Source organism: Aspergillus fijiensis, assembly GCF_003184825.1.
Source record: "Aspergillus fijiensis CBS 313.89 unplaced genomic scaffold BO72scaffold_78, whole genome shotgun sequence".
NCBI classification, from domain to species: Eukaryota; Fungi; Ascomycota; class Eurotiomycetes; order Eurotiales; family Aspergillaceae; genus Aspergillus; species Aspergillus fijiensis.
Genome location: NW_024469054.1, coordinates 124,674 through 148,648, shown reverse-complemented (window position 1 = coordinate 148,648; position 23,975 = coordinate 124,674). Strand labels below are relative to the sequence as shown.

At 40.1% G+C, this 23,975-nt stretch overlaps 8 protein-coding genes across 8 annotated transcripts; 2 read left to right on the top strand and 6 right to left on the bottom strand.

Annotated features, from left to right (window-relative positions):
* Positions 1 to 9,050: 9,050 nt before the first annotated feature.
* Positions 9,051 to 10,962, bottom strand: BO72DRAFT_452864 (amino acid transporter). The gene is made up of 3 exons (XM_040945836.1): positions 10,751 to 10,962; positions 10,419 to 10,678; positions 9,051 to 10,364 (listed from the first exon to the last, which is right to left on the bottom strand). The coding sequence occupies exons 1-3, from the start codon at positions 10,810 to 10,812 to the stop codon at positions 9,211 to 9,213; spliced, it is 1,476 nt and encodes a 491-aa protein (XP_040796342.1). The 5' UTR covers positions 10,813 to 10,962; the 3' UTR covers positions 9,051 to 9,210.
* Positions 10,963 to 11,412: 450 nt separating this feature from the next.
* Positions 11,413 to 12,897, top strand: BO72DRAFT_501151 (epoxide hydrolase; the record flags this gene model as incomplete). Its single annotated transcript, XM_040948947.1, has 6 exons — positions 11,413 to 11,436; positions 11,486 to 11,787; positions 11,844 to 12,051; positions 12,106 to 12,309; positions 12,368 to 12,658; positions 12,718 to 12,897. 6 exons carry the CDS (start codon positions 11,413 to 11,415, stop codon positions 12,895 to 12,897), a joined length of 1,209 nt encoding a protein of 402 aa, XP_040796341.1.
* Positions 12,898 to 13,033: 136 nt separating this feature from the next.
* Positions 13,034 to 15,234, bottom strand: BO72DRAFT_280071 (putative Zn(II)2Cys6 transcription factor). The gene has a single exon (XM_040940274.1). It carries the CDS (start codon positions 15,159 to 15,161, stop codon positions 13,170 to 13,172), a length of 1,992 nt encoding a protein of 663 aa, XP_040796340.1. The 5' UTR covers positions 15,162 to 15,234; the 3' UTR covers positions 13,034 to 13,169.
* Positions 15,235 to 15,771: 537 nt separating this feature from the next.
* BO72DRAFT_440106 (MDR family MFS transporter) lies at positions 15,772 to 17,826 on the top strand (the record flags this gene model as incomplete). The annotated part of the gene is made up of 6 exons (XM_040943437.1): positions 15,772 to 15,993; positions 16,047 to 16,146; positions 16,282 to 16,583; positions 16,654 to 16,965; positions 17,027 to 17,444; positions 17,510 to 17,826. 6 exons carry the CDS (start codon positions 15,772 to 15,774, stop codon positions 17,824 to 17,826), a joined length of 1,671 nt encoding a protein of 556 aa, XP_040796339.1.
* A 734-nt stretch (positions 17,827 to 18,560) lies between these two features.
* On the bottom strand, positions 18,561 to 19,258 carry BO72DRAFT_472579 (uncharacterized protein; the record flags this gene model as incomplete). The annotated part of the gene is made up of 3 exons (XM_040947146.1): positions 18,561 to 18,620; positions 18,685 to 19,020; positions 19,079 to 19,258. 3 exons carry the CDS (start codon positions 19,256 to 19,258, stop codon positions 18,561 to 18,563), a joined length of 576 nt encoding a protein of 191 aa, XP_040796338.1.
* Positions 19,259 to 19,686: 428 nt separating this feature from the next.
* BO72DRAFT_415204 (carbonic anhydrase) lies at positions 19,687 to 20,555 on the bottom strand. The gene is made up of 2 exons (XM_040942564.1): positions 20,354 to 20,555; positions 19,687 to 20,270 (listed from the first exon to the last, which is right to left on the bottom strand). The coding sequence occupies exons 1-2, from the start codon at positions 20,512 to 20,514 to the stop codon at positions 19,745 to 19,747; spliced, it is 687 nt and encodes a 228-aa protein (XP_040796337.1). The 5' UTR covers positions 20,515 to 20,555; the 3' UTR covers positions 19,687 to 19,744.
* A 13-nt stretch (positions 20,556 to 20,568) lies between these two features.
* On the bottom strand, positions 20,569 to 21,577 carry BO72DRAFT_452854 (putative carbonate dehydratase). The gene is made up of 2 exons (XM_040945835.1): positions 21,136 to 21,577; positions 20,569 to 21,081 (listed from the first exon to the last, which is right to left on the bottom strand). Exons 1-2 carry the CDS (start codon positions 21,538 to 21,540, stop codon positions 20,791 to 20,793), a joined length of 696 nt encoding a protein of 231 aa, XP_040796336.1. The 5' UTR covers positions 21,541 to 21,577; the 3' UTR covers positions 20,569 to 20,790.
* An 832-nt stretch (positions 21,578 to 22,409) lies between these two features.
* Positions 22,410 to 23,154, bottom strand: BO72DRAFT_279733 (extracellular guanyl-specific ribonuclease RntA). The gene is made up of 2 exons (XM_040940272.1): positions 23,054 to 23,154; positions 22,410 to 22,984 (listed from the first exon to the last, which is right to left on the bottom strand). Exons 1-2 carry the CDS (start codon positions 23,069 to 23,071, stop codon positions 22,595 to 22,597), a joined length of 408 nt encoding a protein of 135 aa, XP_040796335.1. The 5' UTR covers positions 23,072 to 23,154; the 3' UTR covers positions 22,410 to 22,594.
* Between the last annotated feature and the right edge of the window lie 821 nt (positions 23,155 to 23,975).

Genomic DNA, 23,975 nt, shown 5'->3' with positions numbered 1-23,975 from the left:
CCTAATGTAAACCCTAATGTAAACCCTAATGTAAACCCTAATGTAAACCCTAATGTAAACCCTAATGTAAACCCTAATGTAAACCCTAATGTAAAATATTTTTTTATTTTAATTTTTTTATTAATACTTTTCTTTTAGTATAAATATTTTTTATTTTACTTTAATTATCTGTTTTTTAATTTAATATCTTAAGATAGTTTAGATCTGATATATATAAAAATTTAGATATTATATTATTCTAGAATCTAGAATATTTTTTTATTTTAAATTTAAAATATATTTTTTATATTTATATTAAGTTTTTATTATTTTTTCTTATATTTAAAGTCCTTTAAAAAACAGTCCAAATTAGATATATATTTAAAAATCAGAATAACTCGGACTTTATTCCGAAGTTTTATATATCTAATAAGAATTGGAATTTATTATATATCTTAGATATTATTAAATATAAACTAAATACTAGAAAAATAGAATTATTTTATTAGCTTTTAGTTATATTTTTTTATTCTATTTATTTTTAATCTTATATAGAATATCTGCAGTATTATAATAAGATACTAAATATAAATCTTCTAGTACTTATTATTAATAAAAACCTAAAATTAGCTGTAGTAATAATTAATTAGTATAATAATCTAATTAAAACTTATCTTTTTAAAAAATCCTATATTAGAACTATAATTAATATAGTAATTATATATAAATATTTTAATAATCTCTACTATAATATACTGCTAAAAAATATATAGAAATTTATTGAAATATTTTTTTAAGATTTTTAGCTTCTAGAATTTTATAAAATTTTAAAGATCTATAAGAATCTTTAGAAAATCTATTTAATTATATCTAACTATACTTAGATTTCTGTATATCTTACTAAAGTTGTTAATTATTTATTTTATTTTATTATAAAACTGCTGTTTTTTTAGATCTATAAATTCTTAAGAAAAATTATTTTTTAACTTTATAAATTTAAGAAACAGAATATAAATAATATTCTTTTACTTAAAAAAGATATTAAATTAATATATATAAATATTTTTTAAGCCAGTATTTTATAAGTATTCTAAGAAATCTTTTAAAAATTTTTAAGTTTATATTCTTATAATCTTTAAATCTTTATTATTAAAGCTATAAGATTTATTAATTATTAATATTATTTTTTTTATTAAAAAATAGATTATTAGTAAAATAATAAGCTTACTATAAGTTTTTTCTATATTTTTATATTAGCTAATATCTATATAGAATAGTTCAAGAGAAAATATTACTATATATTTTAAATAATTTTATATTTTAGGTATATAAATAATATTTTAGCTATTATTAAAAGTAAAAATAGTATTATTTTTATTAAATTTTAAGCCCGAGTTTCGGTTCTTAAACTAACAGTTAAATAAAAAAAGTTGTTTATTTTTATTTTATTTTTAGATCTTAAAATCTTTTTTATAGGTCGGCGGATCTATATAAAACTCTATAAAAAAAATTAAATTATTTTTAATATATTTTTTAGAGCTTAATATACCCTAGATAAATATTAAAAAACTTTATTAAAGCTAAACTTCTATATTTTCTTACTGTTTTTATTTATAAAAAAGAATTTATTCGAGCTAAATAATTCTTCTAATATTATTTTTAAACATAAGATTATTTATAATATATTCTATATAAATAGTTTTAACAGATATTATAAAATAATTAGACTCTTATTTTTAAAAAAAAGAATAAGATTAAAAGTCTAGTATTTCTTATATTTTCTAGCTATTATAATAGTATATAAAATAAAATTCTTATATCTTAAATAAAAAAAGCTATAGTTCAAACATAAAAGTATAATAATATTTTATTTATCTTATTTTAAAAGCTAGTTAAATTTTTATTCTATATTATAAGTTTTTTTAACTATATATATTAATAGAACCAAGAAATCCTAAAGAATATAAAAATATTAGAATTATTTAATTCTCTAACTTTTTCTAATAATTTTTTTTTATAAAATTTTATACTAAGATCTAACAGCTTCTACTTTGCAGAAAGATCTTAATATTAAATCCTAATATTAAAAAATTCTAATATAGTTTATAAGTAGAATTTATCAGAAATACTGTTCTAGCAGTCTTAGTTATATAAAGAATCTTAGACTTATTAATATTATTAGAATATATATATAACTAAGCCGGAGATAACTGTTTCTAACTATTTTACTATTAGATTAAAAAAATATAGTATTTATTATAAGATTTTATTAGTATTTCTGTTACAGAACTAGGGTTTGTATAGATTAATATAGTTTTAAAACTTTTTTAGTACGTTAGCTGTACTGTTTTTGTCTTATTCTGCTTGTGGCGGAAGGCCTGTAATCTTCTAAATCTGCCTTGTCAGCAAAGCCATCGATTAGGTGTCTAGGTGCTTATATATATAACTCTTTAAAAAGTTAGAATCTTAAGTATATTAAACTAATATTTTTTTATTCCAGTAGTTAGAGAAACTACTTAAAATAATATTTTAATTTATAATATATAAGCTTTTTATTTTTTTTAAAAAGCTGAAAAGTTCTAAAAATAAAAGTACTATTTATTTAATATACTATTTTTATTTTTAATATTTTTTATTTTTTTATTATCTTTTCTGATAAATATAAACTTTTATTACTTTAAATATAAGAAATATAGCTTTTTCTATAAGTATTAGTATTATTTTTAACAAAATTAATCTGATACTTATTAAAATAATTAATAATCTGATTATTAGAATTACAGTTTAGTTTTAATCTTATATAAAATAAGCTCTAAAAGATATTATAAATAAAACCGAAAAGTTTTTATATATTATATATACTTTTTATAGCTTTTAAAACTACAAGACTAAAGATATTTTTTTTTATTATTAAAGCTATTAAATCTTTTATAATCTAATACTTAAAATTATTTAATAAAAATACAAGCAGTATTATAGTTATAGAATTTTTTGAATTTTAAATAAAGATTTTTTATAATATACTTCTTAATAAAATAATTAAGTTAAAAAAAACTAAGATTAAATTCTACTAAAAAAATTATTTTAAAAAAGATATTAGTAATATCTTAGTCTAGTCTACTTTAAATAAGATATATAAATAAATTATAGTACTTACTAAAAATAAATTAATAATTCTTAATATTTTTATTAGTAAAAAAAAAAAAAACTAAATAGATTTATCTACTAGTATATTTTTAGAATAGTTTATATTAGATAATTCTGTTACTAAACTTTACTTTTTTAAAGAATAAAAAAACTTACTATTAAAAAATAAATAGATAAAACTATATTTAATATTAATTAAACAGTACTTGAAAAAGCTGTTAAAAAAACTATAAATAATTAAAAATCTAAGAAAAAAGAGAAGAAGTAAAAATAAAAAAAAATATAAAAATATACTACTTTTTTTTAATAGTCTAATCCGGCTAAAAAAGTAAAAACTAATATTTTTAATAAGATTTATATTTCTAAAATAGTAAATTCTACTAATCTAGTTTATAGCTTTTCGAAATAATATTCAATAAAATAATTCACAGAATTTTTTAAAATACTTAGTAGACAGCAGAAAAAATAGAATATAGAAATAAAAAAAATAATTCAACTTCTTAAAAAGATTATTTTTAGATTTAAAATAAAGAATACTTTTTTTTATTCTAACTTTTTTATTAATACTTTTTTTTTAGTATAAGTATTTTTTATTTTATTCTAATTATCTGTTTCTTAGTTTAATATCTTAAGACGGTTTAGATCTGATATATATAAAAATCTAAATATTATATTATTCTAGAATCTAAAATATTTTTTTATTTTAAATTTAAAATATATTTTTTATACTTATATTAAGTTTTTATTATTTTTTCTTGTATTTAAAGCTCTTTAAAAAACAGTCTAAATTAGATATATATTTAAAAATTAGAATAACTCGGATTTTATTCCGAAGTTTTATATATTTAATAAGAATTAGAATCTATTATATACTTTAGATATTATTAAACACAAACTAAATACTAAAAAAATAAAATTATTTTATTAGTTTTTAATTATATTTTTTTATTCTATTTATTCCCGATTCTGTATAGGATATTTATAGTATTATAATAAAATACTAAATATAAATCTTCTAATATTTATTACCGATAAAAACCTAGAATTAGCTGTAATAACAGTTAACTAGTATAATAATCTAATTAAGATTTATTTTCTTAAAAAATCTTATATTAAAACTATAATTAATATAATAATTGTATATAGATATTTTAATAATCTTAACTATAATATATTATTAAGAAATATATAAAAATTTATCTAAATATTTTTTTAAGATTTTTAGCTTCCAGAATTTTATAAAATTTTAAAAATTTATAAAAATCTCTAAAAGATCTATCTGATTATATCTAACTATACTTAGATTTCTGTATATTTTATTAAAATTGTTAACTATCTGCTTTATTTTATTATAAAACTGCTGTTTTTTTAGATTTGTAAATTTTTAAGAAAAGTTATTTTTTAACTCTATAAATTTAAAAAATAGAATATAAATAATATTCTTTTATTTAAAAAAGATATTAAATTAATATATATAAATATTTCTTAAGCCGATGTTTTATAAATACTTTAAAAAATTTTTTAAAAATTTTTAAGTTTATATTCTTATAATCTTTAAATCTTTATTATTAAAGCTATAAGATTTATTAATTATTAATATTATTTTTCTTACTAAGAGATAGACTATTAGTAAAATAATAGATTTATTATAGATTTTTTCTATATTTTTATATTAGCTAATATCTATATAGAATGATTTAAAAAAATATTATTATATACTTCGAATAATTTTATACTTTAGATATATAAATAATATTTTAGCTATTATTAAAAATAAAAATAATATTATTTTTATTAAATTTTAAGTCTAAGTCTCAGCCTCCGGACTAGAAGTTAAATAGAAAAAGTTATTTATTTTTATTTTATTTTTAGATTTTAAAATCTTTTTTATAGATCAGCGGATCTATATAGAACTTTATAAAAAAAATTATATTATTTCTAATATATTTCTTAAAGCTTAGTATATTTTAAACAGATATTAAGAAATTTTATTAAAACTAAATTTCTATACTTTCTTATTATCTCTATCTATAAAAAAAAATTTATTTAAATTAAATAATTCTTTTAATACTATTTTTAAGTATAAGATTATTTATAATATATTTTATATAAGTAGTTTTAGTAGATATTATAAAATAATTAGACTTTTATTTTTAAAAAAAAATAAGATTAAAAGCCTAGTATTTTTTATACTTTCTAACTATTATAATAGTATATAAAATAAAATTCTTATATCTCAGATAAAAGAAACTATAGTTAAAAAATAAAAATATAATAATATTTTATTTATCTTATTTTAAAAACTAATTAAATTTTTATTCTGTATTATAAGTCTTTTTAACTATATATATTAATAAAACCAAGAAATCCTAAAAATTATAAAAATATTAGAATTATTTAATTCTCTAACTTTTTCTAATAATCTTTTTTTTATAAAATTTTATATTAAGATCTAACAGCTTCTATTTTATAAAAGAACTCTAATATTAAATCCTAATATTAGAAAATCTTAATATAGTTTATAAGCAGGATTTACTAGAAGTATTATTCTAACAGTTTTAATTATATAGAGAATCTTAGATTTATTGATATTATTAGAATATATATATAACTAAACCGAAGATAATTATTTTTAACTATTTTATTATTAGATTAAAAAAATATAATATTTATTATAAAATCTTATTAGTATTTTTATTACAGAACTAAGATTTATATAAATTAATATAATTTTAAAACTTTCTTAATATATTAGCTGTACTATTTTTATTTTATTCTATTTATAGTAGAAGACTTTAAATTATTTAATAATTATTTAGAATTATAAGATATTAGTTTTAACTGTATAATCTTCTGAATCTGTCTTATTAGTAGAGCTATTAATTAAATATCTAAATACTTATATATATAACTTTCCGAAAAGTTAGAATCTTAAGTATATTAAACTAATATTTCTTTATTCCAGCAGCTAGAGAAACTACCTAAAGCAGTATTCTAATCTATAGTATATAAGCTTTTTATTTTTTCCGAAAAGCTAAAGAGTCTTAAGAACAAAAATACTGTTTATCTAATATACTACTCTTATTTTTAATATCTTCTGTTCTTCCATCGCCTTTTCTGATAAATGTAAACCCTAATATAAACCCTATATTTATAAATAAAATATAACTTAAAGAGCTATAAATAGAATTAAAAAGAGATAGAAAAGAGAAAAAATTATAGATTATATATAAAATAATTAAAAAAGACAGTCAGATGATTAGAATAAAATAGATTAAATAGATTAAACAGATTAAACAGATAGAACAGATAGAATAGATAGTACAGATAGAATAGATATATTAGATCTACACCATGACAAAAATATAATATTATTTATACCAGAGATATTTAAAACTTTTTATCTTAGTTTAATATAAAGAAAGCTTTTAAATATACTGCCATATACATAATATATATATATAATTATTACTATAAGTTTATATTTTTTGCTTCTAATAATTAAGTATATCTCCATTTATATTAAGAATATACTATATCATCCGGTTTTATAATTAAAAAAAATTAAATTATTAATATATTAATTTTTTTTTTATTATTATATATATCAGCTGCTATATATACTTTTTTATATTTTTTAATTTATAAAATATATATTCTATTGTTTTTATTATCTAACTTAAACCGGTGTATAATATTAATAATTCTAATCTATTCGCCTATATATTAAGTAGGTTTTTTAAAACTTAAATTAAAAACTATTCCGAAGATTTCTGAAAAATTAAGTTTATTTTAATAAAGTATATTATTTTTCGCGGATAATACTATACTTTAGTTTTATAGTATTTTATTTGTTAAAAAGACTACAGCCTAGAAGATGATATATAGATATATTTATCTAATATTAATACTTTTAATCTTATTTATATATTTAAATCTTTTAAATAGTTACTATATTAATATATTTATAGCCTATCTATTGATTTTTATCTATTTATTTTATTTTTTTATTTTTTTATTTTTTTATTTTTTTTCTATTTTAAAATATATTACTGTCTTGTGTATTTATTCTAGTTGATAATTTATTTTCTGTATATTACTATCTTTGTTATTTTTTATTATATATTATTTTTCATATAAGTATTTATTTTTATATATATATAATTAGCAACAAGAATGTCTCTGTTTTAATATTCGGTGTATATTATTGTTTGTTTATTTATTATAGTATTCTGCTGTTTGTTTATCTGGCTGTTTTTCTTACCATTCTAGCGGCGGAACTTTAAGACTGTTAATTCCTTCCGTCCTTTATTATCTTGAATAATTATAATTATATTAATCAATCATATTAAACTTCGTCCATAATAATTATAATGGTGACTAATTTATGAAAAACTAAATTCTATTAATACTATTAGGATTTTCTTCTTATTTTTTGGTAATATAAATAATAAGAATATCATTTTTTTAAGTTATTTTTATCTTATCTAAAAAGCTTTTTTTATATACTTTTTAGTAATAGTTTAGATAACTAGATTAATAATTATTTAATCTAAATATATTTTAACTATATTAAGACTGAAAAAGATATAATAGATAGATTTTAATATTAAAAATAATTAAAATAATTAATTATTCAGATTTTAGTTATATTATAGTTAGATATAAAAATTTTCTTAATCTGACTATAACCTGGCGGTCAGGTATAAAAATTCTAATTAATCTAATTTGACCTGGCTGTTAGCCACTCTAATTAGAATTTTAAGCTATTCTACCGGAAATTATTTATTAATTTCTAAATTAATAATTAATTAGTTTCTGAATATATAACTAATTTCTTCAGCTAATCGAATAGTCCGTATAACCCCACCTAAATCCTACTTTAATTGGTTTCCGGTAGCAAATCAATTCCCCCTATGGATTAGAATATATTTAGTTTTACTTTACAGTATTGAAGTTCAATGCTCCGGGTCCTCTGGGTTAGGGGGTTGTCCCGCGCGATGACGGGGCTGCAGCAGGTGACGTTTACTGCCTTCCGACGGTATTCATTGTGGTGGCCAGTCATCGCTGGAAGCAGAACAGCTTGTTACTGGTATACGTGGGGACTAAAGAGGAGGAGGCGGCAGAGGGCCGAATAGATAAGTTCTTCTTCCACGTGACGGACGCGTACATGATGTTTTCAAGCCTGAGCTTCATGCAAGACTGTCTCGGACTGCAAGGCCAAGTTCGAGGCGGATTAAAGGGAAAGGGCTAGCGGCACTTCGGATGTGAGTACATGTGGTTACCGTCTTCTAAGGGTATTATTTTGCCCAGAGGGGAGGACGTTGCGGCTGGATTCATTATGTCCTCAGGAATAGTAGCGGTGATTTCTGTGAATCATTAGTATCAAGGCTAGGTACTGAAAACGCTTTACGGCCCAGGGTGGTCATAGTACTGCGCTGTTAAAAACTGATATAAAAGCTAAATAGGATATATCTTTTCCTGAGAAGTACGGAATCAGGAAGGTGCTTGGAATAATTCTAGCTTGGTCCTTGGGTCATGAAAGCAACCTGTCCTTTAATGCCACCGAGTTAGGTTTCGATTAACATCTGGAGAAGACTACGCCTCTGGGTGCAACTTCCCTCCTCTTCCATTGTTCAAGGCTGTTAAGTAAGGCTGCCAGCCTTGGAAGGTTGAAGCCGGCCTTTACTCTCAGTCCCCAATCGTCACGTTGCCTATCAGAGTTCGATTCGACATCATTGTACCTCCTGTGAGTGATTGCTGATTCTGTCGGCCCATGGCCTCGTGTGGCGGAGTGGAAGGCTGTGTATTTTAGCGACCGAGTCTGGTAGTCCTAGAGTCGAGTTTGGTATCCAATCGACATTTTACAGGTCTCAGAGTTGAGTAAATCACCTGATAAGGTCAGCCTAGTAAATTTATTAGTCTGAGGTCTTGGCCAAAAGCCGTGGATGTGTATCAAAGCTAGAGAGTGGTGAGAACAGCCAGGTGCGAGAACTGGACGTCCGGGGTTCATCGTCTTGACGCTTGCAGGTCAGCAAAGCGGGAAAACCTTGCATCTTCATTTCTAGTGAATATGTCCAAAGTCTAATCATCATGGCTTTGTCTTATCCACGCCACCACGCGAGTACCATCGGACGAAACTGTCTCTTTGCTCTTCCAGACAAACCCTCTTATCCGAGGGAAAAGCACCCACCATCCATACCAATACGCCCAGCCACTGGATAGAGCCAGGATTGCAACCGTTGGCATCAACCAGAATGGAAGACTAGTGTCACTGGTGTGCTCGCGGTTCAGGAAAGGCGACAACACAAGAAATATCTGCGTGGCGAGGAAGACAACCGCCACAGTCGTCCACACACGAAATGTCCGTTGCGGACAGGCCAGACGCTTGCGGATGATGAAGAGTCCCAGTACCACCGCCAGATATATGATCGCAAATGCGTACTGACCGACATCCAGGAGGAAGCTATATGCGTCGCCGAAGGGGACTGAGAGGATCATCACGGCGGAACCCATGAACAGTGCCAGAAAGGCACCCTTTGGAGTTGCCGACGAGGTGCTGCTTGCGAAGAAGGAAGCGAAAGGCAGAACACCCTCGCGGGCCAAAGCTTGGATAACCCGCGACATGGAGAAGGATGCGGTCAGGAGACTCCCAAAGGATGAGAGCGCGGCCACAAGGGCTGTACACCATTGCGCTGTTTCTCCCCAGACTTTGCCGACCAACAGTGCGACCACGGTGACACCCGTTTTACTGAGTTCTTCGGGGGAAGCAGCGCTAAAGTAGGCCGCATTGACTAAGATATACAGAATCCCGACCGAGCCCACACCGAGGAAACTGGCGATTTTCAGCGTGCGTCGCGGATTCTGAACCTCGTCGAGAACGTAGGCGGCATTCGACCATCCTTGATACGTGGCCAGAATCTTGAATAGTGCGGTCGTATAGTCGTAAATCCGAGTGGAAGAGCCAGCAAAAGGATGATCGAAGCTTGCGCCCGGCCGGTGGTCCTTGGGTTGGTCCATTGAAACCACTCGTAGGCCAGTGACGATAATCAAGACCAGCACCACTATCTTGGCAGAGGCCAGAACATTCATCAGTCGCACCGCGAGAGTACTCGCCTTGATGTGCAAGACAGCGATGGTCGTCATCACTGCAATTGCCAGAACGCGTTTCATCCATTCATCTGCAGTGCCTTGCACGGCTAGCAGGAGATTCTCGGCTATCGCGATACTCCCAATGCCTGTGGCAGTCAACAACAAAGTCAGCTAGCTGAGAGAGCCGGAGACAGTAGTACCGGTGAAGCCAAGACCGATCACATGCGCGGCATAAATGGTGGTTGCTAGCAAGGGTGGACGGGGATAGGCGGCGTTCAGATAGACCTTTTCCCCACCGCTGCGAGGAAGCAAGGAGGCCAATTCCAGCCAGATCATCAGCCCACAGAGGGATAGCAGGAATCCGGCCGTCCAGAGTGCCAAAGCGGCTCCAGCACTTCTCACACTGGCAGCGATGGCCGAAGGGGTGGAAAAGATGGCCGTTCCGATCATTCGATTGGTACTGGTTCGATTCAGTCAGTGGGGGGGGCTTGTTGCCTTGCAGCCTAGTAGCCTTGTTGCCTGGTAGCCTTACATCAAGAAGGCGGTGGACCAGATCCCCAAATGGCGACGAGGGGTTGCTTCCTCCCTGGGCATTGCACGCAATCCATCGGGATCGGAAAAATCGCCGGATGAAAGAAGCAGAGCACTTTCCGAGTCGATGACTCCAGTACGGCTGGAACTATCCATCAGGCGAGGTGGAAGGTGGGAAGGGTAATAGCCTTAGCCTGAGGTAGGTTAGTGGAGAGTGTTCAACAATGGTTGGTGTTGATGAAGGGGGAGAAACAAGAGCCAGCGGCCAACCTGACCGCCTGACCGCCTGGGCAGTATCCACTTTGCCCAGCCTGCAAACTATGCAAATGGTGCAAACGCTGCAACTGCCTCCCTATCTCAAATGCATCATTACTAGAGTGTTGCCTGGTTGCCTGGTTAGACAGGACTGACAGAGGCGCTTTGCATCTCATGATATGTGACACATTCCACATGTAGATCAATCACCACTCTCACTTATGGTACTCACGGTATTCTATGTGCACTACCGATTACATCCAGTATGTGCCTCATCTCTACGTCATCATGCTTGGCATGCCCTGATAAATATAATCTATCTATCTTCCCTCCTTGAGTTGTTCGGCTCCCCTCTGAGCACAGCAGTCAATTGCGCCAGGTTTAGTCGACCCCGAGGAGAGCAGAACAATGTCAGACATTGCAAATTACAGTGTATGCTATCTGATCCCCTTGGAAATGGCCATAGCTAAAAGTGCCCCAGGTCCACCTCCCCGATCGTCTATTAGAGGAGATCAAGATAAAACTGCAATACGCTCGGCTGGATGAGGGCATGGCCGAGGTGGAGTGGAATGACCTTGAGATAGGACATGCCAATTTCAAAAGACTGGTGGAATACTGGCGCGATGAGTACGACTGGCGCAAGTTTGAGGCCTATGTCAACAACTCCTTTCACCACTTTCAGACTCCCCTCCCAGTAAGTGGGTTTGAGGATATTAACCTTCATTTTCTTCACCATCGATCTTCAAGACCCGGGGCTATACCATTGATCTTTGTCCACGGCTGGTAGATTCAACTTCTATGAGGTATCCTAGCGTTCCGAACTAACATGCACCACACAGGCCTGGGTCCTTTCTGGAAGCCTGCAAAATTATTCCATTGTTGACCGAGCCAAAGGAGGGCCAGCAGGCATTTCATGTGGTGGCGCCGTCGCTGCCCGGGTACGGTTTCAGCTCTTACACGAAGAAGAGCGGTTTCGGTCTCGAGCAACACGCAGAATGTCTAGCCCGCTTGATGAAAAAACTTGGATACCACCAATATGTGTGCCAGGTACGCATCGTGGACTTGGTAGTTCTTAGATATGGAAATTTCTGAGGCATGCAGGGGGGTGATTGGGGCTCATCGATTGTGCGCTACATGGCGCTGAACCACTCCAACGCAGTGCGGGCCATCCACATCAATATGTTGCTGGCCTTGCCCCCGGATGAGCATAAGTCACCGGAAAAGTACGCCAGATACAGCCGAAATGAGTATAGCGAGCAAGAAATCCGCAATTTGGAGCGGACACATTGGTTTTCGACCGAAGAGGTGAGATCCGATCATCCTGTATTCCACAGAGCCTGTCTCCTCACTCAGATTTGACCAGAGAGGCTATCAACGCATCCAAGAGACCCAGCCAGTCACACTGGGATATGCCTTGCATGATTCGCCGGTGGCTATTCTGGCCTGGTTTGTCGGCAAGCTGAGCGCATGGACGGATGACTATCCTTGGACACCCGACGAGCTCATCCACTGGTCACTCATTCACTATCAAGGGAGTCCCAGTGCGGCCATGCAGATCTATAAAGAGGCGTCTGCTGTGTTGAATGCGAGCCCGGATAGTATGCTCGGCCAATACATTTGTCAGCCTGTCGGCGCCTCCGTCTTTCCCAAGGAGGTGAGCCGCTCCCCCTCTTGTAGATCGATGTACTGGGTGACTGACATGATGGTGTATAGCTGTGGATTGCACCACGAGACTGGGTGAAGGAAGCGTGCAACGTCCAATTCTGGAGACATCACAGACGTGGTGGTCATTTTGCTGCCTGGGAATGTCCCCAGGCGCTGGTGGACGACGTAGCGGAATTCTACCGAGAGGACGGACCGGTATTCGGTGGTAGAAAGTCGCCCATCACCTAGATTGCAACAATTCCAAGGAACATGCATGGCTATCTTCATTGATTGCCCAATTCATACTTCTTTCGAAGCCCGGGCTGAGAATGATCTGCGTCTTCGCGGCTCGGTCGCTAGAACTATGGTCTGACCCGTACAGATTCCGGACTTCAAACCCTTTGTATGATTCCCTGTCGAGAAAGTGCATTACCGGCCAGTATAGGTAGAAGGGGCACAGATGTGAACCACCCTCTAATTGGTTGAATCAGCATCCTCTAATCGATCCTGCCGTCATCGAACTACGCGTCTTCTGCTCCGCGCATAAGCACGTCAAAGAAGGCAGTATCAAAACCTTGGAAGACCCAATCGTCGATGCTGGCGGCCGCATCCGGGAACATGTGATCTTTCTCCGATACCTCATCGGGGATTCTTCCGGGCAAAAGCTGCGTGGTATGTTGTTGCGGCAAAGAATCACTTGGGGCCTGTGTTCTAGCTCCTTGTGGTGGGATATATGACGTGCTATTGACTGAAGATTGGCCAGGAACCGTAGAAGGTTCAATTTGAATCGAACCAATGCCTCCAATCGTGACTCCCGCGTGATGGCCTTGATCTTGCCCTGTTTCGGAATATGGCACAGATGTGATGCCTTCAGGTGCAATTCTGATCGCACCGAGATATGGCACTCTGATGACTAACGCGTTAGGATTATTGGTCGGCTGATATTCTGACGACTGTGTCTCGTCTGCGTCGGTCTTGTATCCTCGTGCTGCCCTGGCTTCAATAGACAACAGATTCTTCAGCAAGGCAGCACATTCTGCGGCGAGGACATCCTCGTGTAACTCTGACATGGAATGCATGCATTCTAGAGCCCGCTCCACGGTGGCCCTATCGCTCGATCGCTGGTGTGCGAGCAGCCTATTGACCTCCGTCTGGCCATGACTTGCGAGGTGTGCGAGGATCAAAGTCATTCCAGCAATCAGCGCCATGAAGTCGCCTATCCGACAACAGGCGGTTACTGGGTTGAAAGTACGGATTGCTATCTCGCGAGTCAATATCTCGCGGCTAGCATTCGCACACGCGATTCCCGAGTAAACCACATCGGCGGTTTGGCTCTGGCACAACATGTACGGTAAATGAAGTTGGTTGACCACGGTATAGTAACACATGTGGTCCCATGCTCGCCGGGTTTCGCAAAATGCCTCCACTGAATCGACTTCCAGACCTGCGAAAGCAATTGGCTGCCAGAACGAGGAGGGCAATTGCTCGGTCATCCTAATGAGTTCTCGATCGATGTCCCGCGTCATTCCCTGCGCCTGTTGGGGGACTCTGACCTGATTTCGTTCCAGAATCCTGGCCGTGATCTGCATGATTAGTGATGACAGATTGCCACTCATCTGCGAAGAATTCTTGTTCCCTGACGTTGTGGGGCTTGTCCCGACAGTACTCGTGGGTAGGCCCAACAGCAAGGACAAGACACGCTCCATGGAGATGATACAGATCCACATGACATTGGGGTCGAGGTCGTTCTTGTCATTGATCTTCTTGAAGCGATAATGACCGGGTTGATGCAACCCCAAGAGTTGCGCCGTAGTGGCAGCACGACGGATTGCTAACCAGGCACGCCGAATGTTTCCGCTGTCTATATGAAAGAATCCCTCCAGAATGATGTTTTCCAGACCTTCCAATGTACCCATCAAGCAATCATTAGTAGTGACCATGGCAATGGCCGACTCCGCGAGTTCCTCCATGATGACATGGTGATGTTGATCAAGACCCGAGATAACCTCAGTGGGAGAAGTATGCTGCAATGCTGCTGCTAGAAGTAGCATTTGCCTTGCTAGCAAGACCGGATGGGCTTCTGGGTGTTGTAAGCTGGGGATTACAATTTGTTCCAGTGGCAGGTCTTGAAGCGACGAACTTTTTAATTTGAAGCCGGACTGATAGCACAAAGTGGAAAGTCTCGAGACCTTTCCTAGCAGAATCTCGACCTCTCTTGGAGAGGGAAGCGCACGCAGAAGAGCTTGGGTAATCTTTGAATGTCTTGTAGTCTGTGTGGCAGTTCTCGCGTGATCGGAGGGTGGTGATAGGCCCCGGGTTAGGACCAGGTCTGGCGATTGCAGAGCAAATTGACTGACACATTTGGTGCCCCGGCGGCCGCATGAGATACAGCTATCATCGTCCGGGGCAGCAAAAGTGCATTTGACTTTTCTTCGACGGCACTCTCGGCAACAGTGAGTTCCTTTTCGCACCTTCCTCCGCTTTGCTGCACTTTCGTCCGAAGCCGCACTCATTTTGGCAGTCGTTATAGTTAGAGAAGGAATGTGTTGAGAAGGAGAGGAGAGGAGGAGAGAGCGAGAGATAACGAGGGTTCGGCCGAAGTGGCTGACTCATCACCCCCGCCCCTGCGAGTTCGGCCGAATCGGTCTTGATATTATATGGTTAGATGGTCTATATGACAGATATGATACACTCATAGTAAGCGAAGTCGTGCGCAAAACCCATGGTCCGAATGCAGTCCGCAGATTCCAACGGCAACGGTATCAGAATAGCATCGCTGCTCCGCATGTATGCATAATCAAATCCCGTCCCCGAGAGTAATAGCAATCGTTCCCCATGAAACTAGGGGTAGTTTCAAGCCGTATAATCTCCTCACTGGACACGCCCTACTTTAGAAGACACGATGAGAGGTGACGGGATCAACTGTAGGAATTTCTGCATTCCTAAGGGGGTGCTCGTGTTCGGCCGACGCGGCTGACAAACGGTGGATTTGAAGAGATTCGGACGAGGTATCTGCTTACTGAAGCCGAATTAGGTCATATAGCAGGGAGACTACATTTACATAAATCTCGTGGGTTTTGTCTTGGTGCGTAAGCTAAGTCCAATTTTCACACAAGCATCACAATGACAGAGCGCACACCTTTCGCACCAGAAAAGCCAACGGGCACTCAAGACTCTCCACCGGGGTCGAACACGACAGTGGCATCACTCTCTACACCCAGTGCCACCAAACTCCAAGCCATCGACGCGCAAGCCCCGGTCAATGATGGCTATCCGCACGGTACTCGCTTGGCTGCCATTGTTCTCTCACTCCTGCTGGTCATGTTTCTGGTGTCTCTTGATAACGTGCGTTGACAGGCCTCATGACGCAGGGCAGAGCTAATTGAGATTGGTGCTAGACCATTCTTGGAACCGCTATCCCTAAAATCACCGATCAATTCCATGACCTGAACAAGGTTTCATGGTACGGAGCGGTATACTTCATGACCTTTGGCGGTGGTGTGTGATGACGGTGCGAGTTGCCCACGCCAAGCTGACAGTCCGCAGAGACCATGAACTTTTTCTTGATCTATAGACCGTTCTCAAGGATTGGTCGCAACATTTTGACGCACTTTGACGGCTAATACTTTCAAGGGTTCCAATCGACCTGGGGAAAGGTCTATAAGTTCCTTCCCATCAAACTTTGGTTCCTTATCGGCTTGTTCATTTTTGAGCTGGGAAGCCTCCTTTGTGGAGTCGCCCCAGATCCCACAGCTCTGATAGTGGGCCGGGCAATTGCAGGGTTGGGCGGAGCTGGGGTGACGGTGGGAATCTTCACCATACTTGGATTTGCCGCCCCTCCTGAAAAGCGTCCGCAGTTGTTAGGGTATACCGGCGCCACATACGGAATCGCTGCCGTTCTCGGTCCCCTTATCGGAGGCGCCTTTACCGATCAGGTGACATGGCGCTGGGTAGGGTCATGAATCTTGCCTCCAGTTTCCCTTCTGATTGCTGACCCCGTTCTAGTGCTTCTACGTTAACCTACCCATTGGGGGGTTTGCGGCGGTGATTATCCTCGTATTCTTCCAGGCCCCGGCCAATGCAATGCCCGCGCGAGCCACTCTGCGCGAAAAGTTGTTGCACATGGACTTTGTCGGTGCCGCTCTCGTGATGGGATTGATCATCTCATATATCTTAGCACTGCAGTATGGTGGTCAAACACATTCCTGGAAGAGTAGCGTCGTGGTCGGCTTGCTGGTCGGTTTCGTTCTCATTCTGGGGGTCTTCATCACATGGGAAATCCACCAAAGAGAGCATGGAATGATAGTTCCGCGACTGGTAAGTCACAGTCCAGATGCGTCGTGGCTTGCAGGTGATCTAATTGCCGGGGTGGGCTTAGTTCATGCAACGCTACATCTTTGTCGGTTCCATCTTCATGTTCTTTTTCGGTGGCGCGTACTTCACAGTCTTGTATTATCTCCCCATCTACTTCCAAAGTGTCTACAACAGTAGTCCCATCGGATCCGGGGTCAAGATGCTTGCCCTCATCATTCCCTTGACGATTGCCGCCATTGTCCAAGGGGTCGCATTATCCAAGATCGGCATCGTGCCTTTATTCTGGGTGATTGGCGGCGCGATAGGAACCATCGGGTGCGGGCTCTTTTATACCATGGGCACCCACACTTCGACTGGCCAGTGGATTGGGTATCAGATCCTGGTGGGATTTCCGATTGGGTGGACATTTCAGGTCGCTCTTTCCAACGCACAGGTCCATGCGGCACCCGAGGACATGTCGCAAGTGGCGTCTATTGTGAATTGTAAGTCATCTCCTTCCTCACGCGACAATGTCTATCGAGAACGGTCGGCTGATTCCCACCGGTAGTCTTCGTGACCGTCGGCGGGTCTTTCTTCCTGTCCGCCGCACAATCCGCTTTCAACAATCAGCTGCTCCAGGTGGTTACCCGCCGACTCCCCGATCTGGATCCATCTGTGGTTCTGGGAATCGGGGCCACGCAGATTCGCCAAGCATTCCCATCCGCGCAAGTACCTGTCGTGATTGACGCATATGTGGTTGGGTTGAAGGCGGTCTTCGCCATCACATTGGCGGCTTTTGGCCTCAGCACAATCATTGCTTTCTTTGGTAGCTGGAAGAGACTGCATGGAGAGAGGTTGAACAAGGCTGCTGGAGGCGCAGTATGAGCCTCAGCTCGTTGCTTGGGTTGTTGAGACGTACGGTGGAGGTGGGGTGTGGGAGTTACGCGGCGGTAGATTTGATGGGGTGCGGGAGTCCGTGCACCAGGCCGGCAGAAATGCCCAGCGCAGTAGGCGGAAGAGGATCAACAACCACCCGGCAATCATGACGCCTAGTTAGGTAGTATGTATGGTGTACTTTCTACAACAGACATACCCTTTCGATAAGATGAACATTGCATTCTCAGATACTATTTGGCTCTGACATGGAATCAGTTGCATTGCGAGACCCATATATCACGCTGTCTGTGTCACGGGGCATTCAATTTTATCAGTAGAGCAACGAGCGGGCTCGCATTCAGGCGATGAAAGATGGATTGGCCGCCAGACCAACGCAGTAGTCTGAGCAATCGCCTGCTCAATGGCATCCACCAACTTGTCCACGTGCAGTCGGAGGGAGCAGGGGGATCCGTCACACTGGTGGCTACATTTGTTCTTCATTTGCAAGATGCGCCTCTCGATCTCAGCTACTGAGAAATTTTCGAAAGGGCCCAGTGATGGCCAGAGCCCGCAGTCTCTTAGCTCTTTGAAGTAGTGTGTTACTCGTAAAGCTCGTGTACACACTCTCTCCAACCGTTCGGCAGGGCAATTGGTGCAAAACATCTTACCCGCCGGGTAAGTGCTATCGCACCGTGTGCATAAGTTGTTATTCAGTCTGAAGGATCTCCGACAACTAGCAAGCACTACCTCGCCCTCTTGAAGGTGTTCGTGGATGGCCCGTAGCTGTTGGTGTATGTGGTGGTCTAGATTACCTTTTACGTCTCAAATTATCTGCCATTGTCTTGGTGTGGAGAACCTACTACAAACACTTGACGGAAGCAGGTCCAGAAGGTCTGCCTCCTCCCAGATGTCGGAAAACCGGGGAGGAAAGTAAATTTGAGCCTGGATATAAAGTATGGCATCATGGTCTTCGCAATGAAAGAGATACGCAGTGAGAAGAAGATAGCCATGATCCTCTGGCGTCTCCATATGAGAAAACCCGCCAAGCCAGTTCAAGATCCAAGGCCGGAGAGCACTGTTGCAGTCGAACTTGTCAGAAAGAACAGCGATGACGGCCAGCTGCTTCGCACTCCTAGAATCCCCAACTTCAGACCCTTGGAGATGAAGAGCTTGTAGAATCGTCCTCATCGCGCCCGGGCTATCCTCAGGTAGAGTTAGGGTCGGACGAGTCGAATTCTTCATCTGGTTCCCCACGCGGAACCCCCGATGTAAGGAGTTTTGCAAAGACGGGCGAGGCGAGAATCAGGATTTTTGATGAGACCAGGAATCGGCCCGAAGCTGCACCGGTGATCAGTAGTACCGCGTCCCCATCTGGATCCAGGGTCTCGAGGGGACACTCCCTGGCTGGAGATGGAGCACATTTTGAGATCTCGTCTGGCATGATGTATTATTGCGAGTGCCACGTGTATGCAGAGAACTGATGGTGATGGAAGTTGGATGAGAAATTGCAGGGCAGTGAGACCCTAGAGATGGCCTGATTTGACCTCATTTGGATACTTCCGGACATACCTCATCATGATCGGATGCAGTGTATAACGGAGCCAAAGGCCGGAAATCATGCATTTGCCCCGAACCCTTCACCGAATCGGCGGGTTGAGAAGCTTCGAGACAGTGCTAAATTTTGCTGTGCGATGATCCGAGCCAGCCATGAAATAGGCATGCCGATGGGTGCTGGTAGTTGTTTACAAGGCAGTTGTCGGCTTTCGCCGCCGGGCTGCCACATGATGCGATCACCCAATCATATGATAGCCCTGAATCCCTTGTTGTACTATTCTAGCCTCGTGTGTATATTTTCTGGGAAACCACAATAATTGAATAGTTCTTGCATTGGGGTAACATATTTTCTAATGATGCACCCGGCTGTTCCTCAGACCGGCGCCAAGTTATAGATCTTCTTGATGTCCCGCAGCGTCTCCTCAAAGTCAATCTCCAAGTCTCGGAGCAGGCCGGTCTCCATGTCAAAGATCCAGCCATGCACGACGGGGAACTGGTGCTCGTGGAAGCTCTGCTGCACGGCGGCAGTCTTGATGATATTGCGGCACGACTCGACGACATTCAACTCGATGAGGCGCTTGTAGCGGGCGGTCTCATCCTTGATTTCATCCAGCTCGCGCTCGTGCAGACGGTAGACATCCCTTATGTTGCGTAACCAAGGGTTGAGCAGGCCCAGGTCGGAGGGGCTCATGGCGGCCTTGACGCCGCCGCACTGGTAGTGGCCGCAGACGACAATGTGTTTGACGTGGAGGTGACGAACGGCGTAGTTGATGACGGACATGACGTTGAGATCGGTGTTGGGGACCAGGTTGGCAATGTTGCGGTGAACAAACACCTCCCCGGCCTCCAACCCCATGATCTCATTGGCGGGAACGCGACTGTCACTGCAGCCAATATATCTAGAAACCGGGAGGGGGTCCACAAGGTCAGTCTCCATGCTACTACCACCGTCCCTCAAACAGCTAGTCGGTCTGTCTCTTACAAATATTCCGGGGTCTGGCCAGCGTTGAGTTTCTCGAAGAAAGCGGGATCTTCCTGCTTCTTGGCGGCCACCCACGCCCGGTTGTTCTCAAACACCCGCTCATGGGAGTGTTTGAGATACTCGGGGACCGATTCTTGGGGGGTGTCTTTGGAAGAGCACATTGTTGTGATGATGTGATGTTAATTGCGACTGGGACTGCTGGGGGGGGGGGGAACCAAGAGGAGGAGGGGAAAGAGAGGAACTGCCACGTGTGTTCCGTTCCGTATGTGCCCCGCCCGCTGAACTACGGCGGCCCATTCCACCCTGCCACGCAGTTCCTGCCTTATCTTATCATCATCATTATCATCAGCAGCAGCAGCAGCAGCAGCAGCAGCAGCTCTCATTAATTCGCTCTATTGGGTATCATTTCTCTATCCAACAACAATCTAACACCAAATTCAACAACCAGCCTCCGTAATCTGGTATCCCGTTTTCGATGCGCGGTCATACACCACCCCAAAGACCTGCACATCGTGGTCATGTGCTTGACTCAACGACTGCACCTGGCCGAGGATGTTCAATTCGACCATGGCTCGGTCCCGTTCCTGACCACTGGTTTGGTCGAGTGCGTGGTTGTGCGCCGAACGAACCATGTCAAGGGTTCTGCTCCAAGGCTCCGGAACGCAAGGGTTGGGCTTCCCCTGAACAATGTGACAGCCGTAATGCCCGCATACGACAATATCCCGGATCTGCCACCCAATTGTTAGCCGCGTGAAGCGAAACGCCGATTCCCTCCCACTGACCTTGAGTTGCTCCAATGCATAGCCCAGCGTGGTCTGACACGAAAGGTCGTCGATCACCATATTCCCCAGATTGCGATACTCCAAGACCTGATCGGCCTGGAGACCCAGGGTCTCCAGCTCATCGTAATCACTATCCGAGCAGCCAATCCACAGCACCTGCTTGCCCGGGGCTCGCTGCCAGGGCATTGAGTTCGATTGCACCTGACGAAGCTCGTAGCGGGTGCGGACTTGGTCTCTCATGGTGTGAAGTGGTGCGGCGCGGGAGGGCACGAATTGGGGTCGAAGAAGTCGAGGGAAAGCCGCGGGACGAGAGCAGAACATCAGTAGAAATGTGTGCGAAAGATGTTTGATGCGGCGAGGTTGAAATGCTTGATGATCAAGAATGGTTCTTATACAGCTGGACATAGAGAGAGGTTGCCCCAGTACTCCCGTCGGGCAATGACTTGAAACACGCGCAACTATAAACGGATCGATCATCGATTGTCAACTTGGAAGGCCAAGTGGACTCGGCCGAAGCGGAGATATCTCGGTGGGCTCAAATCCCGGCCGTTATTTGATCGACCCTCCGCATGACAATACAATAATATGCAGGCAATTTCCGAGCTTCTCTCCATTTCCTCGTGTGTTATCGGCCGAAGGGTTGGCCATCATAGGAGCGGAGCGGGCTGAACTCCATGCCGAACAGTATGTTTGCCCCTGATCCAGACAATCTTTCGTCACAATTCTCGGGCCCGATCTCAGCACATTCGTTACTCGGCCGTACCCTCTCCGTCCGTGGCCAGATGAGTTATGCCGAAATTCAGCACTACGGACAATCCACAAGAACCCTCTGGATGGTTGACCTATAGTCTCCTGAACCATGACTCCAATACTCTGGCTTTCAATGACTATATTTGACTAGCCGGGGGCGAGTCTTGACGCGAGGCAGCGACAAAAGTCGATACTCCCGGGTTCGTCGAGGTACGTACTATGTACTATGTAGAAGAAGGCTCGGAGCGAAGGCCGAAGGAGGGCGGGTGGGGCTGAAGAAGAAAATGAATCAATACAGAAGAATGCAGGGGCCGAGAGTTCGGCCGGGACTGGAGCCATGGATTTATCGATCCATGGATCGGCCCCCCCTCCCGGTGGGTCAAGCAATCGCTTGAAGATTGATATCGTCCTTCTTACTGAGGGATCTGACACCGTTGTCGTCCACGCCGGTAATAAAGAGAAATGACGAAATACTTTCCTCTGCTACAGTATATAATGCTCATAAGTCAGAAACAGACCTAAAAGAACATAAGTTGATTCACATCCAAACACAGAATACGAACAACACTGACGATGGTATGCAATTTGACTCGGTGCTCAAATATGCCAGCCATTCACCATCCGAGTTGTGAGAGAGAGCAGGCTCAATAACCCCGGTCGCATCTGAAGAAAGACCTGCCACTCCCACAGTCCAGGCGATAGGAAACTCCTAAGTACATTCAACGAAGCCGCTGCTACTGCTGGCTCCAGTGTGAGTGATCACCCCCGCCAACTTGTCCGCTGTGTTGAAGATAACCCGATCGGCCCCAGGAGATCCCCCGTCATAGACGTCGCCATCGCTCAGGATCGGGAACTCATAGTAGGTCCCCGAGACACTGAAGTCGAAGCCCTCATAGTCATGGTAGACATGCGGGTAGTCGTTGAGGGTTTCACCCGACTTGTACAGCGAGTAGCCTTCCGCCTGCGCCGCACTCACCGCACTGGAGGTGTAGCAGTGGCTTCCACAAGTATAGGCACAGCTGGCACGTTCGACCTTCTCCTTCGGGAAGGGGGAGGCCAGTGCGGCGGAGAGGAGGAGAGGGAGGCACGCGAGTGCGGTCTATTCGGCTTGAGTCAGTATGTCCACATCACCCACGTCGAGTGTCAATCGAAAGGTAATGTCTCCCACCTGCAACTGAAACATCATGTCTGGCTGGCCTGCCGGATCGCTCGCTGATCTGGGGAGGAGGGAGGAGGGATGTCACTGCAAGTGTGAGGCTGATATCTCTTCACCCCTAGCAATCACAGACTATTTATGTCGTCGTCGGCGCCGTCTTCATCGTAGTCGTTGCCGTCCATACTCCTCGTTCTCCTCATCGGCCATCTCCTATCACCGACCTGCAAGACAAGCAACCAGCATTTCGACTAAAGTGGGTGATAAGATAAACCCCATGCCAAGAAGGGGCCAAGACCAGCCAAGGCGGGCACGTTGTCGAATCCGCAAGCATGAAGAGTTCTCTCACATCAATCCAAATTGATATAGATTGATATAGATTGATATAGATTGATATAGATTGATATAGATTGATATAGATTGGGTGCCTGTGAATCTTCACCGCGTCCGGTCCTCGCGGCAGTTTCGTCATCCTGACACTCCGCCGGAGATCCTTCCCTGCACCCAATCGACGATAACGACCCAAGCATGTGACGGTGTGCTGGCAGATGTGATGATTCAGCCGGTTGGAGGAGCATGCAGCCTAAGTGCGACCTCGCCGTATCAGGGCCTATACCTGAGCACGTGGTTGAGCTCCAGCACCGGTCCTTACAGATGTTCGGCTTTATCTATGAAGTACAATATGAGGCATTGTGCACCGGTGTGATGGACTGCCAACTGGTATGTTGGCCGGGGGCACAAGATAAGAAGGTACTGACTCACGTAGATCATCAATCATCCAGGGCCTTACAGACATGAAGTGAAAAATTGCGGCCAAAGTGTGTTCTCTTCCACTGTTTTCCATTGAGCCTCAAGCTGAGCAACGCGCGCCGTCTCGTCCACTTGAACCGAATTCATGCCCAGGGCCCGGTTGAACTGCGAAGCTCCAGTAACTCTT

Coding starts and splice junctions, on each gene's coding strand:
- BO72DRAFT_452864 (XM_040945836.1), bottom strand. CDS start 10,812: ATGCCCAGGGAGGAAGCAACCCCTCGTCGCCATTTGGGGATCTGGTCC. Junction 10,679..10,750: donor TGGTCCACCGCCTTCTTGAT/GTAAGGCTACCA, acceptor GAATCGAACCAG/TACCAATCGAATGATCGGAA. Junction 10,365..10,418: donor GATCGGTCTTGGCTTCACCG/GTACTACTGTCT, acceptor TGACTGCCACAG/GCATTGGGAGTATCGCGATA.
- BO72DRAFT_280071 (XM_040940274.1), bottom strand. CDS start 15,161: ATGAGTGCGGCTTCGGACGAAAGTGCAGCAAAGCGGAGGAAGGTGCGA.
- BO72DRAFT_415204 (XM_040942564.1), bottom strand. CDS start 20,514: ATGTGCTCTTCCAAAGACACCCCCCAAGAATCGGTCCCCGAGTATCTC. Junction 20,271..20,353: donor GGCCAGACCCCGGAATATTT/GTAAGAGACAGA, acceptor CCCGGTTTCTAG/ATATATTGGCTGCAGTGACA.
- BO72DRAFT_452854 (XM_040945835.1), bottom strand. CDS start 21,540: ATGTCCAGCTGTATAAGAACCATTCTTGATCATCAAGCATTTCAACCT. Junction 21,082..21,135: donor ATGCATTGGAGCAACTCAAG/GTCAGTGGGAGG, acceptor ATTGGGTGGCAG/ATCCGGGATATTGTCGTATG.